The sequence below is a fragment of the Chenopodium album genome, chromosome 11, assembly GCF_948465745.1.
Source record: "Chenopodium album chromosome 11, dcCheAlbu1.1, whole genome shotgun sequence".
Taxonomy (NCBI): Eukaryota; Viridiplantae; Streptophyta; class Magnoliopsida; order Caryophyllales; family Amaranthaceae; genus Chenopodium; species Chenopodium album.
Window position 1 is genome coordinate 51,665,001 of NC_137844.1, and position 16,382 is coordinate 51,681,382.

General features: G+C 33.5%; 2 protein-coding genes across 2 annotated transcripts; both read right to left on the reverse strand.

Moving 5' to 3' along the window:
* Positions 1–357: 357 nt before the first annotated feature.
* On the reverse strand, positions 358–8,439 carry LOC145567715 (glutathione S-transferase T1-like). Its single transcript, XM_081627076.1, has 7 exons — positions 8,245–8,439; positions 8,089–8,162; positions 5,846–5,906; positions 4,819–4,872; positions 4,040–4,119; positions 2,133–2,338; positions 358–767 (listed from the first exon to the last, which is right to left on the reverse strand). Exons 1-7 carry the CDS (start codon positions 8,307–8,309, stop codon positions 588–590), a joined length of 720 nt encoding a protein of 239 aa, XP_081483202.1. The 5' UTR covers positions 8,310–8,439; the 3' UTR covers positions 358–587.
* A 2,553-nt stretch (positions 8,440–10,992) lies between these two features.
* Positions 10,993–16,248, reverse strand: LOC145569122 (glutathione S-transferase T1-like). Its single transcript, XM_081628487.1, has 7 exons — positions 16,113–16,248; positions 15,818–15,891; positions 15,266–15,326; positions 15,040–15,090; positions 14,717–14,796; positions 13,328–13,533; positions 10,993–11,457 (listed from the first exon to the last, which is right to left on the reverse strand). The coding sequence occupies exons 1-7, from the start codon at positions 16,184–16,186 to the stop codon at positions 11,302–11,304; spliced, it is 702 nt and encodes a 233-aa protein (XP_081484613.1). The 5' UTR covers positions 16,187–16,248; the 3' UTR covers positions 10,993–11,301.
* Positions 16,249–16,382: the final 134 nt, after the last annotated feature.

A 16,382-nucleotide genomic window follows, 5' to 3' on the forward strand; every position in this document is an offset into this window, starting at 1 on the left:
CTATTGGTGCAGGAACAGACATACCATAGAAGCAGCAGACATTGCTTTCATGAGGAGCAACTTAGAAGATGTCATAACTGCCATCGACCTCTCAAGAAAAACTCTGTATGATACATTTGAATTATATTTTTTCATTGGGTTACAACATGATTGGAATCCCAATTGCTGCAGGGGTTTTGTTCCCTTTACTTAAATTCCGCTTACCACCATGGATTGCAGGAGCAGCAATGGCTGCCTCATCAGTTAGTGTTGTTTGTGGATCTCTATTGCTGAAGAACTACAAAAGACCAAAGATATTGGACACAGTTGGAGTTACAGATATATGGGTTGAGTGAAAATGCCTATTTATACACTATATGACAAGGGGGCTTGTTGCTACTCATATAAAAGTTGGGTTGATAAGAATCAAACACTGAACATTGTTGGGGCTTAAGAAAAGAGTTTCAACCAAATAAACTCTCATCTGATTCTCTTTAGCATTTTTACGTATAGATTACAGCATATACTAGAGTCGAGAATTCTCTTAGCTTCTAGTATTTTGTACACCAAAAGCCAAAGGTAAGGAAGATGTTCTTGAATTATATTCCTCACATCTTTGATTGCAATGTTGCAATTTCTCTTTGCTTCTGAAATTTTATCTTGGCTTTGTAAAGAATCCCATGAACATCATCAAAATGGGGCTGTGTTGAAGCCTTTGTAGCTTCAATCCACTCTTGAACCTTCTTGTATGGACTAAGTATCCTAGCACGATCCTTTTCATCCAAAACCTAAAACCAAGAAAAACTGAATGTCACACTCTACCTAGCTAACTAGCTTACACTGGCTCCAGAAAGAATCTAAGAATTACTTATAGCCATACCAGCTTTAAGAGCTTCGTTCATGCTAAAAAGACCAAAATATATCCATAAAAAGGCACAAATGAGAACTGAAAATTTTGGGTTACATATCAGACAGAATAGACACAATGTCTACGCTTATATAATAAGCAAGTTAACATTTGCTGTTCTTTCTTATATAAATTATATTGAAAGCACAGCAATGCTCAATACGATCTTTATCAGTAATAGTAGCAAACTTTTCTTTATTAAAGATAATAAGAAATATTTGTCCAGATGTACCTGATATATATCATTTCTATCTTAATATTTTTTTTCTGAAACAACTATCACCCATTTTTTTAGAGTAATGCAGCTAATGCTACCTTTAACTGAACATGTAACCAAATTTGACCTTCAAACCATCATTACTTAATCAAAGGCAAAATAGTGATGATCACTGCCCTCTAGACAAAGCTGAATGAATCAATTGAAAGTCAAATTACTTCATTTTCAATACAATATAAAGGAGGCATTAATGTAATAAAAATAAGTTGGTAAAAATTTTAATGAGCAAAATTTTCTCATTAGAGTATCCCCTTTCTACTTAGTTTCCAATTTGAGGTGTTTTTTTTTCCCTTCTCCCCTATTCTATATTTATGTGCTTGGCAAACACCTTTTACCATTTGATTAACCCTAGTTATCCCCTTACCAAATAATACATACACATAACACTTTTGCAATCTCTTACTCTATCCAACTTTTCTTCCATCCACCCACCTATTTACTCCATCTATCTTTCTATCTTACTTTATCAGCCATTTTTACACCCATTCACCTTTCTCAGTATTACGTATGTAAAAGAGTCTATAATAAGAGGAGAAGAAAAAAAAAATCAGAAGGTGCATATCTAATCCAGTTGTTGAGAAAATTCACCTAATATTAACAAATAAAATGTCATTGAAGAATAAGTATTGAACATGACTAGTGCTCAACGTTCACATATAAAACTAGATCTTTCGTATTACTAGTAGTCCTTTCTTTTCAGCACCAAGAGCATCTATCCCAGCCCATCAGTTCCTGACGGATTCACTACATCCAGCAACTTACTCATACCGATATAATTACAACATTAAAAAAGCATTTTTAATGTTCTATTGACTGCATCCTTTAATGACCGGTGACCATAGCAAGGACATTTTACCAACTTAGCATAAAGTCATTAGTTCAAAGAAACCTTACTACATGTCATGATTAGGCAAAATCGACTTTAAAATGAAAACAGAAAAACATCTAAAAAGAGTTTAAACTACTCACCTCTAATTGCATGATTTCACAGACAAGGCTAAGGTCCGCTATAGATGGCTGGTAACTACCCAGCAGAAATTTTCCACTTCCTTTGAGCCAGACTGATTCGATTTTTGACAAAGACGAATCCAATGTTTTCTCTGCTTTGGCAGCAGCTTCAGAATTTAAGGGTCTGCCAAGTGCTGGGCCAAGTGTGGTATGTAAAACATATCTCACTGGACAGCAGAAAACAAGTCATTGTAAATAACTGTGGACCTAAATCCATAAGCACTGAAAACAAGAAAGAGAGTATCAGAAAATTTGACAAGACCGCCATGTAGCTTCACATCACAAATGGTGAAATTCACACCCAAATAACAAATACAAGAACAAAACAAATAACAAAGAGAGTTTACACAATAAGCAAGCAAGAAGACAAAATAGGAAACCATCATGCAGTTTGACTTTGACCATTATTTCCAATCTCATCGGCACATACACAAAGACTAAAAATCTAGATGGCATATCCTGTAGTCTTGCATAATGGCAACTGGAAATCTAATTACTGGAGGATCTTCAAACAACATTCAAAATGGGAAAAGAAATCCCTTAGGGTATCCAGAATAAAAGAATGTGTGTGCTGCTGAGCTAAATCGCCTAAATGCCAATCTAGTTTGTAATTGCATTCATACGATGAGATCAGACAGGCATTGTGTATTCCTCTCTAACAAAGTGGTCTAGGGAGCATGACGCTAAAAGAGAACCAGACTCTCACTAGAGAAAAGGATTACAACATTTATGTCTACTAAGGATTTATCAACATATGGGGGAAGGATGCTTGCAGAGGGTGAGAGATAGAGAGGTCTAATATGGCCCAGAAGGCAGAAGTGCAGATCCCAAAATAATACCAGCCATTGCCCATCACCTGACATCTTGAGTGTCAATGCCAATGGAAAAATGGGAAGATATATAGAAAAGGTACACCTATCCAGAACTCAGAAGAAAGTACATTTTTAGGGCAGGGGCTCAATTTTTGATACATTTTCCATTGATTGGTAGCATAGAAAATTTCTTTGAACTTATTTTCATTCCAAACCAAAATTCTTTCTTCCTCCAACACAACTCTCGTAGATACCATAAGCATCACAGAATTACCACAGGAATTAACCCAAAAAGTTTCAAGAATCGTCAAAATAATTCTCTGATTGTTTGTTCATGCTTGTTAGTTGTTACTGTAATTCCAGCTTATTATCCAGTTTATTAAACTCATTAATTTTGCAAAAAGGACTACTAATTAAAGAAATTTACACCCCACGAAGGAGAGAGAGATTATAAAAGAGGGAAGAGAAGGAGAGAGGAAAAAGGTGGTAATAAATCTGAAAGGACATAGGGGCAAGCAAATGAAATCATTCTTCAAAGCAAGAGGCTGCAAGATATTGGGAAGAAGCCCAACTTTTGCTTTCCTAGACCGTCCAAACAATATAACAGAAAAATGGGGAAAACGATTTTGCAGTATAGCATTGTGCAGTGGTCAGTGTACCATATAGAACCTAAGTAGAGAGAGCCAATGTCATCTAGTAACATAAAAATTATGTGACAAAATCTCTATCCTCGCAACTTTAACAACTCCTATGTCAGTTCACACCTAATTCAAAAAATCAAGCAATCTGGCAGGGGAAAAAGGGCATCATAAAATTGCTAAAGATTTATCTGGCTGCACACAAGGAGTCTGCTTTGAAATATTTGGCATTTCATACAAAGCCACAATGTAGGCTAGGAAAGAAGGATAGGCTACCAGTGATGTCATGAATCTGTTTCCAGTTTACAGCATTTGTGATATTTCATATTTGTAGATAATATAATTGAATCTAGTTTGTCAAATTTTATGTAGTATAGACACAACAAGAATGGAAAACAGGAGAAGAAAATCACAGTACTTGCTCCATAACGAAGATTTAAGTGATGCCAATCCAGCACTGAATGGATCTTAACTCTCTTGTTAACATCAGCAGGGTACCTTCAAATAATAAATATGATCAATGACGAATAGATGCATGAAGAGTAATAGGGTATAGATTGGTGCCAAACAGATAAGTGAAAGGGAATCCAGTATTATGCCAAATAATGAGGAAAATAGTGCAACATCTACAAAAAGATGTTTTATTTATTTGTTGGCATAATAAATGAATTAAAATTAGTTTATATAATAATTATTCTAATAGTGTGACTTCTACTAAAATAAGATGATTACTTGAAACGAACTTTATTATATAATTCATACTTTTTATCAAATCATTTTAGTTTATCCTATCCTTCTGGTTTCATTGAAGGTCTAATAAGTTGTTTAAATATTGACAGTTATTTTTTCCATATTAGACATGTTTAGACAATTTTTTATAGTTATTTATTTTTATTTGATGGCTAATATGGTTAGATTTTGATTCACATTTTTAAAAATAAAAAAAAAAAATAAAAATAAAACGTATACACTGAGATTTGGTTTTTTTTTTTTAAAAAAAAAATAAAGTAATTAATAGATATTAGACTCAATGTCAAATAAATTAAAATAAAAAGGAAAAAAACAAAAGAAAGAAAGAAAACCTTTTTGTGGGAAAATATTCATCAGAAAGTGATATGTGTCATATTGATGTCTCTTACAATATAAAGTACATAGATAAAAGAACTATTCAGAGGTTCGTGAGGGGGATGGACTTACCAATGATCTGCCACTCCAGGAAATGCACAAGCAAGGTAGATAAGGATTGCATGACTGGAAATTTTCATGCAAATAGTCAATTAATTTAGTACATAAGATATAAACTGAACGAAGCTAAAAATTATGGCAGTGTACTGACTTCAGATTAAGCATAACGATTCACATATCTATGGAAAAGCTCTATAACAACATTAATGATTGCAGATAGATCAAACGAGGACAACAAACTAACAGGTGCAAGCAGCCATTACTTTTTATTCTAACATCAAAGTTTACCCAATATTACCAATTTATCACTCATCACAAAGCGCTTTCCTGCAATATTCAAATATTCTACTTAGTAGTAACTTAATTATGTCATATGGATTTGGAGGACGCAAATATGCAACCAGAGAATATTTCAAAGGCAAGGTAGAACACCAAGTAGAGAAAGATGCTGCATCGACCATATATTATTTCAAACAACTTAGTGTCCATACATCTTCAAATTGAGAATTTCCATTTCAGCTTCATACCCAAGACCCAATTATTTAAGTGTTTGAGCATCACATCGCGGTATTTTATGCATAATAACCATTCTAGCAAGAAAATATAAGTCAATCCAACGTCTAGCAATAATACGCAAGAAATGAGACACAGATGATCAGGGTAAATTATAAGGAGACATCCAAATGTCTCGATAACAGAGACGGGACAATAGCTTCTACCCTCACTATATGATTTGAGAAAGGGAAAAAGTTAAAATGATCTTTTCATGCTTGCTGCTCCAATCAAGAAATATAATATTCACTTTTTTTTCGGATGCCCTGAGGCTTAAAGTCTGTGTTTCTTCATAGGGGAATCTATGACAACAGCCTATCTAGTCATTAATTAAATGGGGGAGAATTCTCATTCTCTTATGGAAATGCTAGACTAGCCAACAGATTGGGGGGGGGGGGGGGGGGGGGGGGAGAAAAGAAAAGGAAAGGAAATGACATCCTACCATCATATGGAGACCATTCCAGTCTGAGACAAATCTAAGTATTACCTTTCATACAGCTTAAATCTTCCATCAATTATTGCAGGAACTTGCTGCAGTGGGTTTATCTCTGAAATGTAATGATCATGAACAATATACATGTTATAAATATCAGCAATAGAAGGCGACCAAAAAAAAAGATCCAAGATTTATCAAAAGCAGGAAGAAGATTGTTATAAATAGACACAGTAAGAAGAGAAGGAAGGTGCAGAATTGGTAAAACACCAAAATGGACTTGCAGATATTATGACAAGCTTAGATAAAATGAACAACCAGCAGACATCTCCAGTTAATGTAAAGATATTCAAGATAAATACTCCACATATTATCAACTCAATCTCAGCTCCCAACCTAAAAAGAACTAACCACTTTTAGAGTAGTATTACTTTCTGCAGATACTAGCAGAGAAGTTGAGCTGAAAAAGAGCTTCTCTTTCTCACAAAAAAATGAACTTCTCTCACTCAAACAAGTTTAATTGCAAATCAGCACTATAAAAGTTGATTATTTTAAGTCCCCTCCCAAACACTTTTTCATACCCCTTACTATTGCCTTTCTCATGTTTGAGACGTAATATAGTTCCTGATATTGGTAGCACTATCTCTCTCTACACAATTGTTGACCTTTATATCATCATTTTCAAAACTTTCCACAAAAGACCCAACACCTTTCTCTATCTTCATTTACGGTTTGTTTGGATAACAAAGTAGAAGAGAAAGGGAGGGGAGGGAAAAAGAAGGAAGGGGAAGGAATGGAAGGGGAGAGAGAAGGTAATGTCACATTTTCCCTCCAAATCTTTCCAACATTGGAAGGATTTGTTTTATTAAAGATGGAGGGAAAATGGATCCTTCCATTTCCCTTCCTTTCCCTCCTACCAAAAGGTATCCAAAGAAGGAGAATGAATCCCTTCTTTTCCCTTTTCTTCCTTTCCCTCCAATTCTCTCAATCCAAACAATGTGTTAAGCTTCAATCTCCAAAAACTAATTTTGCCAAATGCCCTACACTCTTATGGACTCTTTTGGTATAGTCAGACAGTTAGTTAAGCCTTAAATTCTCCACGTCAAGAAGCCCAATATTTTAGAGGTTTTTATTATCCATTTGAACACCAAAATGTCAGCAACAGGCAAATTTCAAACATAGGGGTGATATATAAGGCCAAGGAAGCATTAAATAACGTATTTACCAACATTAAAGCTTCTAAGGCAATCGTCTTAGGGGTTCGAATATGAAAATGACTTTCATTAGAAGTGCTCCCACTGTATGTAACGCAAGGAGTAACAATGTTCACAAGAAGAAGAGAAAAATCAACAAAGGTAAAGGGGTAACCACTGCACACAAAAAAAATGAGGAAACTCCTAAGAATGATTTGGCTTTTTAGGCTGAAACTACTATGCTAAATTTTTAAAAAGAGTCACTACAAAATTCTACAATACAATAGATTAGAGGGAGATGATGCTCTTTAGATGGATTAGTGATCAATTCGGCATCTTTATCATGATCATAGCCTACCTTAGGGTTCTGGGTTTGCCAGTTATTGGGATTCTCAAGGTGTCCGCCTAGCCGGGTCATAGGGGTATCAGGAAAAACATAAGGGACCAGATAAAAGGAGGTCATGATCTACCGTCCTACACTCCTTTTCGAATCTTGAGGTCAATCAGCTTCTATTTCTTATGAATACTGAAATTAAGCTTCTCTTTAAATATTTCTACCCTATCATGATCTTAAAACAGTTCGTGTACGCTTCCAGATCAACTCACAGCCTAGGCAAACAAATTACTCATACAAGCAGAGGAATTAAGCTATGTAATTAGGCTAACAACGCTCTTCTCTATCTCGCACCCATAAAACTATAAAAGAGCATGACTCATGCCTTTAATGAAGAGCTACTAAGTTGAATTCTCTCCCCAACAATTATTCTTCTCCATTTCAACTCTGTATTGGTATAGAATCAAACCTTATGCATAATAATATGCTTTTCTCATGATTGGCACAAATTTTAGCACTAATTCACACCCAAAAAAAAAGGGGGTCTTGTTTTTGACAAATTTTAGAAATTTATTTACTTGGGAGTGGGGAGTGGAATTATATACATGTTAATTTATCTTTCTAATTCGGGAGCATGGGAAAAGAATTTCACATCCAATTGATACAAATATTCAACTTTATATGAATTATTACAACTTCCTGAAAAAACCAGAAGTAATTGATTTCAATAAATTCAACATCGAATTAGTAGAAGAAGAAAAAAGAGTTACCAGCGAATTCAGGAGATAAATGCTGGCGCTTGAAAAGATCAATTTTGACCTCCTCGAAATCGATTTTGTTAAGCCTGCAACAAAAATGCAAACAAATTAAATGATAAATAAAGTAGCAAATTGAAGAAAACAGCAGATTAAAGAGAATTCGAGTACTTGCAGAACAAAATAACAGCTCGAGAAGGCTGGGACATTCGATCTGCAAAAACTTTCAGAGTCATTTTTTTCCCTTTGCTCTGGAGTCTGGATTGGTGAAGATTTATTGTACAAGTATGATAATTTTCATTGGTATAAAAACGACACAAGTTCTTAATTGAGGCAGAATTTGTCTTAAAAAAAAAAATTAGATTAGTCTCGTGGATGCACAGTTTGAACAAATGAAATTTTCTAACTTTGTTCATAATTTCATACCACAATTAAAAAACACATATAATGTATTTAGATTAATCGTATTAGCCTTCATACTATATATTCATTAAAAATTACACATTAAAATATAATCACGTTTAATGTAAGTCCGCCTTACTCAGATAAGTGCATAAGTGGTCTAAGGCTTTGTTTGGTTCAATGTTAGTAAAGGAAGAGAAGGGAAAAGAACGGAAGGAAAAAGAAAGGAAGTGAAGGGAAAGGAAAGAACTCATATTTTCCAATGTTTGGTTTTGATGGAAAGATTGTAAAAGGAATCCACTATTTGGTATAATCTTAGTAAAGGAAGGGAAGGTAAAACAAATTTTATAAAGGATTTCCAATCCCAAATTATATTACGTTAGCTTCTGTCAAGGAGGATCTAACAAACAATAATATACTTATACTTCTCCAGTATTATTCTAATGATAATATTGCTACAGACCTTGATTATTGAATAAATTCTTAAAATTTTCAAATAGCTTTGGTAATTTGGGGTATGCTTGATTGCAGTGAGAAAGAGAATTGTGGCTGATGGTTATTTAGATACTCTGTATGACGAAAGACGACAAGGGTTTTTGTGTATTGGAGGGAAAATTATAATATTGGAGGGAATAAAAATTTAGATAAATGACTTTTTTTAATTTGACAAATTTTAATTTTTTCTTTTTTGTCAAATTCCTCCAATTTTGGGAGGAAAAGAGAGAGTATATTTTATTAAGAGAGATTTCCATCCAATTCCTTTCATTTCCAATCAATTCCCATATAATATTTTGAACCAAATAAAGGAACAATTAATTTTCCTTTCCTTTCCTTTCTTTTCCACCCAATTCCCCCCAACCAAAAAGGCCCTAAGACATGCGTGCATTATTTGCGCTTTACAATGGGTTGCGAAAATGCCAAAATTGAACCCTTTTCCAAAACTTTTTAGCTCCCATTAAATTTAAAATGAAATTACGGATTTTCCTCTTAATAAACTATCTCCTCTGTCCCAAAATATAGTTTCCATTACTAGTTCTGGTGGTCCTAAATATAGATTTTAATTTCCTTTTTTACCATCTATTTAATGTTCCTTGAAAATCACCCATTTATTATTAATTTTTTTTTTGCCTTTATTAGGTGAAGTGCCAAAAGTACTCTCTACTTTGTCTCCCTCCTTCTTATCTCCTTTTTACTTTTCTCTCATCCATCCCTATATTTCCACTCGTATTTTTAATTTTCTCTTTAACTTTTCTTGTAAGGCTCCTTTCACTTCGCCTTATTTTGCTAAACTGAGATTATTTTTACTTAACTGAAATTATTTTTGTTGAACTTAAATTATTTTTAATGAACTGAAATTAATTTTACTGAACTGAAATTATTTATGCTGAACTGAAATTATTTTTTACTGATTTTCAATTTTATTTCTTCTTTAAAGTTACTGATTTTTACTGAACTGAAATTATTTTTACTAAACTGAACTTATTTTTACTGAATTGAAATTATTTTTACTGAACTGAAATTATTTTTACTGAAAATTATTTTTTTTTAAGATGAAGTGAACAGGCCTAAGAATGAACCAAATAAAGAAAAACTAACTTGTAATTGTGGTTTTCCTTAAAAACATGTTTTCCATGAAAACTATAATTTTTTAATTGAAAATGTTTACATCAAACCAAGGTCTAAATGATCTGCTTGTATTATTTGTCAAGCTTAAGGAGTATCTATGGAAAAGATAATAATGTACTGTAGGGTGATGTAGTTCTAGTGAATATTGGCAACTTCCCTTTTGAAACTCTGTCCTTTCTAAGGGAAAATTAGATAAGTGTCCTTTTGGTCCAAATATACCAGCCTAATTACTATTTAAAAGTTAATCTTAATCCAAGTACCCTTTAAAATTTTATTCTGCCCAAGTCAAGCTTAGCTTGCCCCAATTTCTCTCAATGATAAACAAAAAATATTTACCATATGACATTTTCGTAAATAAGTAATTTATCCAATCACCATCAATTATGGAGCCCACATTAATTAAAAAAATTGTTAATTTATTTATAAAAATGTCATTTGATAAACCTTTTTTGTTTATTTTTGAATGGAGATGATTCCATGATTTTGAGTTGATAGTTGGAAATTGAATTTGGCCACAAACCTTTTTTGTTTATCATCGAGAGAAACTTGTATTTTCTCAAATCCCTTGGTTAGAATTGTCTCTTTTGAGACATCTAATAGAAAAGGGACCTTGACTTAGAACTAACCCTATCAATTATGTCTTTCTTTCTCTTCATTTATTCAATGGCAGCAATTTAGTCCTTGTATTTTCTTTTCAAGTCCTTGATCTTGCTCTTTAGTCTTCACCATCACCTTCATCAGTCTCATTGCATGATTGATTCAACTATTCAAGTCAATGTGGCGGGTTCTGATTGACTCATTTAGAATACTTCAAAATAATATTAAAAAAATTTAAATCAAACAGTCAACTTGAACTTGACCCAAAAAAAAACACATCAAATTAGGGTTAAAAAATTGAAAACTTAAACAAGTCGAGTTCCAATTGGGGGCTATTCAATTTGTTTAGAGCATACCCAAACACTTAAGTATTTATCTAAAACTTACACGAGATATATAAGTATACATCATCATTAAACCATTTCATCGAAGCTCTATAGTAGTGGCTAATTTAATGAAAGTCGCTGTTTAGGCATTCAAAGCCACAAACACAAATACATATAAGAACTCGTACATATAAAGGAGAACCAGAACCTAATCATTCAATATTACATACTTAAATTCCATACGAGATCAATGTTTTTCGGCCTTTCAGATTGGAGATTAAGCCATGTTTTGCTTGGAACTGGCAATAGCATCTAAGAGATGCTGGTGAATTTCATCAAAATGAGGGTTTGTAGCCTCTTTAACATTTGCTATCCATTGTTGAACTTTTATAAATGGACCTATAATCCTCTTCCTCTCTTCATCAGGCATCATCTGTTCAAAAACATGTTAGTAATAACTTTTTTATATCTCACAAATAATAGGAAATTTTGCAAAATAACACCATAAAAAAGCCACAATTCCGATTATAACACCACAATAAAAAAAAATAAAAAAAATAAAAATTGAAAATTTGATTTTACCACCACATAACAGATTCTTGGATGATATCCGTTAGTGGGGCCCTAGAAGACACGTGTCACGTGTCTATTAGTTTAAATGAATATTTAATTAAAAAAAAAAACTTACCCCTAACCCAACCAACTCCACCATCGACACCACCTCCCCCAGCCGCCGCCGGAACCTCCTGCCCCCACTAAAACCGGTTAACCAGTCCAACTTCCACCCTATAACCGCCGACTCCACTGCTTCTCCCCTTCCCCCTCCCCGAAAACCACCACAAGCCCATCAAACCACCGCAAAACCAACCTGACCACCGCGCAAACCCCCTTTTCCTCCACCCTTGAAATGGCCAAATCGACCATGGACATCGACCATTTGAGGGTTTCCATGGTCGATTTCGGCCGTTTGAAGGTGAAGGGTTCCATGGTCCGTTTTCTTGGTCGGTTTCCCAGATCGATTTCGGTGGTTTTCAGCTTCCATGGGTTTTAGTGTCAGTTTTGCGTTGGTGGGTGGGGATGGGGTGTTTCAGGGTCGGCTTGGGTGCTGGTGATAGGCTGGAGATACCTGTGGTGGGGATGTAATATGGATTGGGGTTGCCAGCGGTGGGTGTTAGTATCGCCGGTTGTGGTGGTTGGGCTGGGTTAGGGGTTAGGTTTTTTTTAATTTTTTTCTTTTTTATTATTTTATTCATTTAAACTAGTAGACAATTGACACGTGTCTTCAAGGGCCCCACTAACGGGTTCCATCCAAGAATTCGTTAAGTGGTGGTGAAATCATTTTTTTTTTGGTGGTGTTATTATTAAAATCGTGTCTTTTTTGTAGTGTTATTTTGCAAAATTTCCCAAATAATTTTTAAAAAGTTGCAAATAATAAGTAACGAAAATTGTCATTGATACTATTAAGCAATTTGAGTAATATACCCCGTTCCCTCTAGGTTTTCTCATTGGGAGGGTTTTTTTTATTCTCTCTAGGGTTTCTCCTTGGGAGGGTTTTCTAGCCTCCATTGCTAAATTTTTTCCACTTTTTTGAAGATTTTCTTTCACTCTTCTCTTTTCTCTCTTTCTCTTTCATCACTTTTCTTCTGATCTCAATTGTAAATTTTTGTTAGGGCTTTTCACTGGTGTTTTTTACCGGTGGTAAGCCCTAAAAAACTTTTTATTTGCTTTCAATAAATGGATCTCATCTATATGATGGTGTTTACTTTATTAGACTTAATTTATTTATTTGTTCGTCTGTTAAAGATTGAAAATTTAGGGTTTCATAGTCTCTGAAAGTATGTAGAAGGCCATATGAGTTTTTTTTCACCCAAATAACTACTTATTTATGGATCTCAAGCCGAATTAGTGCTAAATCACAGATTGTATTTGCTTCAAATGAAGTTTTTTTATTAAGGCGATCGTTGATCGAATCTGCAATGTAACTAATTTTAAGGTAATTTTTTCTTGTGTTGGAATTTTAGATTGCCTAGGAATTATTTATAAGTGCCGTTTGACTATCTTTCATTAATGAAATTCTTTTTCTTCTTGTAAATAAAAAAAAAGGTAATGGAAGTAGTATAACTAGTTGTCTCATTATTCTTTTTCGTCACAAGGCTATTTATTTAGGCATATTTACTTGATCTCTACGGACCTAAAACCAAGTCTCGTCTTGATATAAATACGTTAGCCTTTTATGACTCACACTCTATATATGCACCCAAAAATGAAATATATGTTGGTAAAGCTAGCGATTGATGGCTTACATGAAGTTGCATGATTTCGCAAATTAGAGCAAGATCGGCAACAGAAGGTTGATCATTGCCTAGCAGGAACTTGGCGTCGCCTTTGAGCCACAAAGTCTCAATGGTTGAAAGAGATTGAACCAAAATCTGTTCATATTCGGCTGCTACTTGAGGATTTGGCGTTTTACCAAATGTTGGAGCTAATACTGTGTTTATCAGGTATCTTGCTGCGCTCATCCAAGAACAAATTATATGAGAATTAGTAACAACCAAAATAATGCAGCATAATTAAACTATAAAGTACTCTTTCTTGTACATGATCATAAATGACCAGGGCCGTCTCCGACAATTTGGAGACCCTGTTCTAATTACAAAAATTAGGCCCCTAATAATTTTTAAAGAACCATTTTTAAATAAAGGAAAAAAGTATTATTATTATTATACTTCAAAAAAAAAAAAAAAAGAGAGAAATACAACCGGCAAAGACCATAGCTCCAAGTCTACAAACTCTAATGGAAGAATTCTTGGCCAAAGAACTTGTAGATTAAACTGAATTACAATTGAAAAAAGATTGTAATTGTTTTTTTTTTTTTTTTTTTTTTTTGTGCAAAGATCCTAATTGACTAATTGTTTGTGGGTATAAAAGTACATAATACTGGTATAATATGAAAATAAATTGGCAGTTAATTGTGAATCAAATTCGGATATTATAATTGAGGATAAATTATTGCTTAAAGTTTGCCTAAAAAATAGTGTTAATTGGGTACAATTAACAGAACTAGGGCTTGTTCTCATTGACTGAAATGAGCTGAATTGAACTGAACTTATTAAAGCTGAATTAAACTGAACTGCCCTGCGTTGAAGTGAAATGAATATTTTATGAGAGAAGGAAATTAGGAACTGAATTGAACTGAACTGAACTTATTAGAGCTGAAATGAAATGAAAATAATCTGATGAGAACAGGGCCTTACACATTTAAGAGATTAAAAAAGAAAAAAAATATATGTGTTTAATTTTAATTGGAAATTTAAAAACTAAAATCAAATACGTGAATTTGGAGAAGAAAGAATGTGAAGAGTTTGGATATGGTTTTGGAATGGTGGCCTTATTTTACGGGAATATGATAAAGATGAGATATTTATTCTTTTTTTTTCTTTTTTTTTTTTGGACTTGAACCAACGAAATTTTGGACCCTCTATTTTAGGGGTCCTGTTCAGTGTATCATAAAATACATGCTCTAAGACGGGCCTGTAAATGACTAGATCAAATAAAAAAATATCAAATTTATACCAGGCCAAATCAGGTTAAATTAAATTAAATAAAATTAGAAAAATTCGGATTATGGCAAATTAGGTCAGGTAAACTGAACATAGTCGAAGTTGAGAAGGGTTATAGAGAGATAGTATTACTTGAACCATAACGTAAAGTTGTGTGGTGCCAATCCAACACGGATTGAACCTTAGCTCTCTTCCGTAGATCAGCAGGATACCTACAATTTTTAATTCAATTGAAACATGAATACTTGCCCTGGCCTAGATCAGAGTTTCAAAAAGAAATAGGCGTGAATGATTCAATTTTTGACAGGTATAAATTTGATTTTGGCACACTAATTACGAGAGCACAATTTTCTATGATCGCCTCTCAAAAGATGTGCCAAAATCAATACGGAGTATAAGGTGTATCAAAATCAGTTTCCTAATTTGACTAGCGAGGAAAAACATAATAAGCTCACCAATGATCAGGCACTTGATACCAACAAGCTAGGTACGTGAGTATGGCATGGCTGCAAGCAGAGTAAAACATAAGAAACAAAAAAATGCTAATTGATAATTTTTTTTTAAAAAAAACTTGCTGATTTTATTAAATAGATGCATAATTAAAAGCTTTATTCCATGATTGTTAGTAGTTTGCAACATAAGTAATTTTAACAAAGTGTTTTATGTACACTATAGGATTACCTTTCAAAGAGAGTAAATTCTCCATGAGCTATTGCTGGGACTTTCTTCAATGGATGTATTGCTGAAAGATTAAACCACAAAAATAACTACTCTATTAAAGAAGAAAGAAAGAAAAGGGGATAATAATGACAATACATAGCAAATTCAATTCGCAAGCCAATTCAAAATAATGTGGCAGGCATCTCGGCCTATCAAACATCTAGGGTACTTGAGGGTAGGAATTCTTTTACGGTTTTACCCTTCTCTTCTACTCTCCAAGTGTGTAGGCCTCAAATATTTCAAAAAAAAAAAAAAACAAAAAAACTATAAATGTTAAGATCTAATTAGGTTCCTCTAAGCTCCTTACTGTCAAAAAAATACTCGTATATCTCTATCAATCATCTACTAATTAATTTGAGTACTCTATTAATTTTAACTTGCATAAAATTTCCGATTTAACAGAAATAATTTAATTTATATTTTCTAGATTCAAAGAAACAAAAGCCAATACTAATTAATTGTGAAACGAAATACTCCGTATTATTGCTTAGAAAAATGGGTAGCACACCATACCTTGATACTCTGGAGTTTGAACATCAGAAGTGAAGAGTCTTATTTCCACCTCCTCAAATTGGATCCCATTAGCCCTAAAATTACAAATATTAATTGGTACGGAGTATAAGAGTTATATATGTAAAACCAAAATTTTGCCAAGCATCATTAAAATGATAATTGTATAAGTATAATTAATGTATGCAAAAAATTGTATGATATTTTTAAGTGATCGATAATATGATGAAAACAAAATTAATTAAATAAATAAATAAATAAGATGATGTTTTTCTCTAAAAGGAAAGAGTAAAAATACTTGCAAAAGATCAAGATGGCACGGGTGGGTTGAGACTTGCGATCACCATAAACCTTGAGCAATTCTGTTGCCATTTCTCTCGCTTTCTCTCAACTCTTTCTTGTTTTGGCAGTACTCATAATTTGAGTGAATACAAGCCCATATAATTATAGATAAAGTTGTAGGACACAATCACATCTTTTGTCTGATTTGGGCGCGTTCGGCTCCAGCTTTTTAGTAGCTTTTAGGTAGCTTTTAGTGGTTAAACCACTATTTGACAAAAAAATGTGA

What these genes read in the sequence shown, in the direction of transcription:
- LOC145567715 (XM_081627076.1), bottom strand. Translation starts at nt 8,309, where the DNA reads ATGACTCTGAAAGTTTTTGCAGATCGAATGTCCCAGCCTTCTCGAGCT. An exon ending in CCTGGAGTGGCAGATCATTG is followed by an intron (nt 4,120 to 4,818) that starts GTAAGTCCATCC and finishes TATTATTTGAAG; the next exon opens with GTACCCTGCTGATGTTAACA. An exon ending in AAATCTTCGTTATGGAGCAA is followed by an intron (nt 2,339 to 4,039) that starts GTACTGTGATTT and finishes TCTGCTGTCCAG; the next exon opens with TGAGATATGTTTTACATACC.
- LOC145569122 (XM_081628487.1), bottom strand. Translation starts at nt 16,186, where the DNA reads ATGGCAACAGAATTGCTCAAGGTTTATGGTGATCGCAAGTCTCAACCC. An exon ending in AACTTTACGTTATGGTTCAA is followed by an intron (nt 13,534 to 14,716) that starts GTAATACTATCT and finishes GGATGAGCGCAG; the next exon opens with CAAGATACCTGATAAACACA. An exon ending in GCGAAATCATGCAACTTCAT is followed by an intron (nt 11,458 to 13,327) that starts GTAAGCCATCAA and finishes GTTTTTGAACAG; the next exon opens with ATGATGCCTGATGAAGAGAG.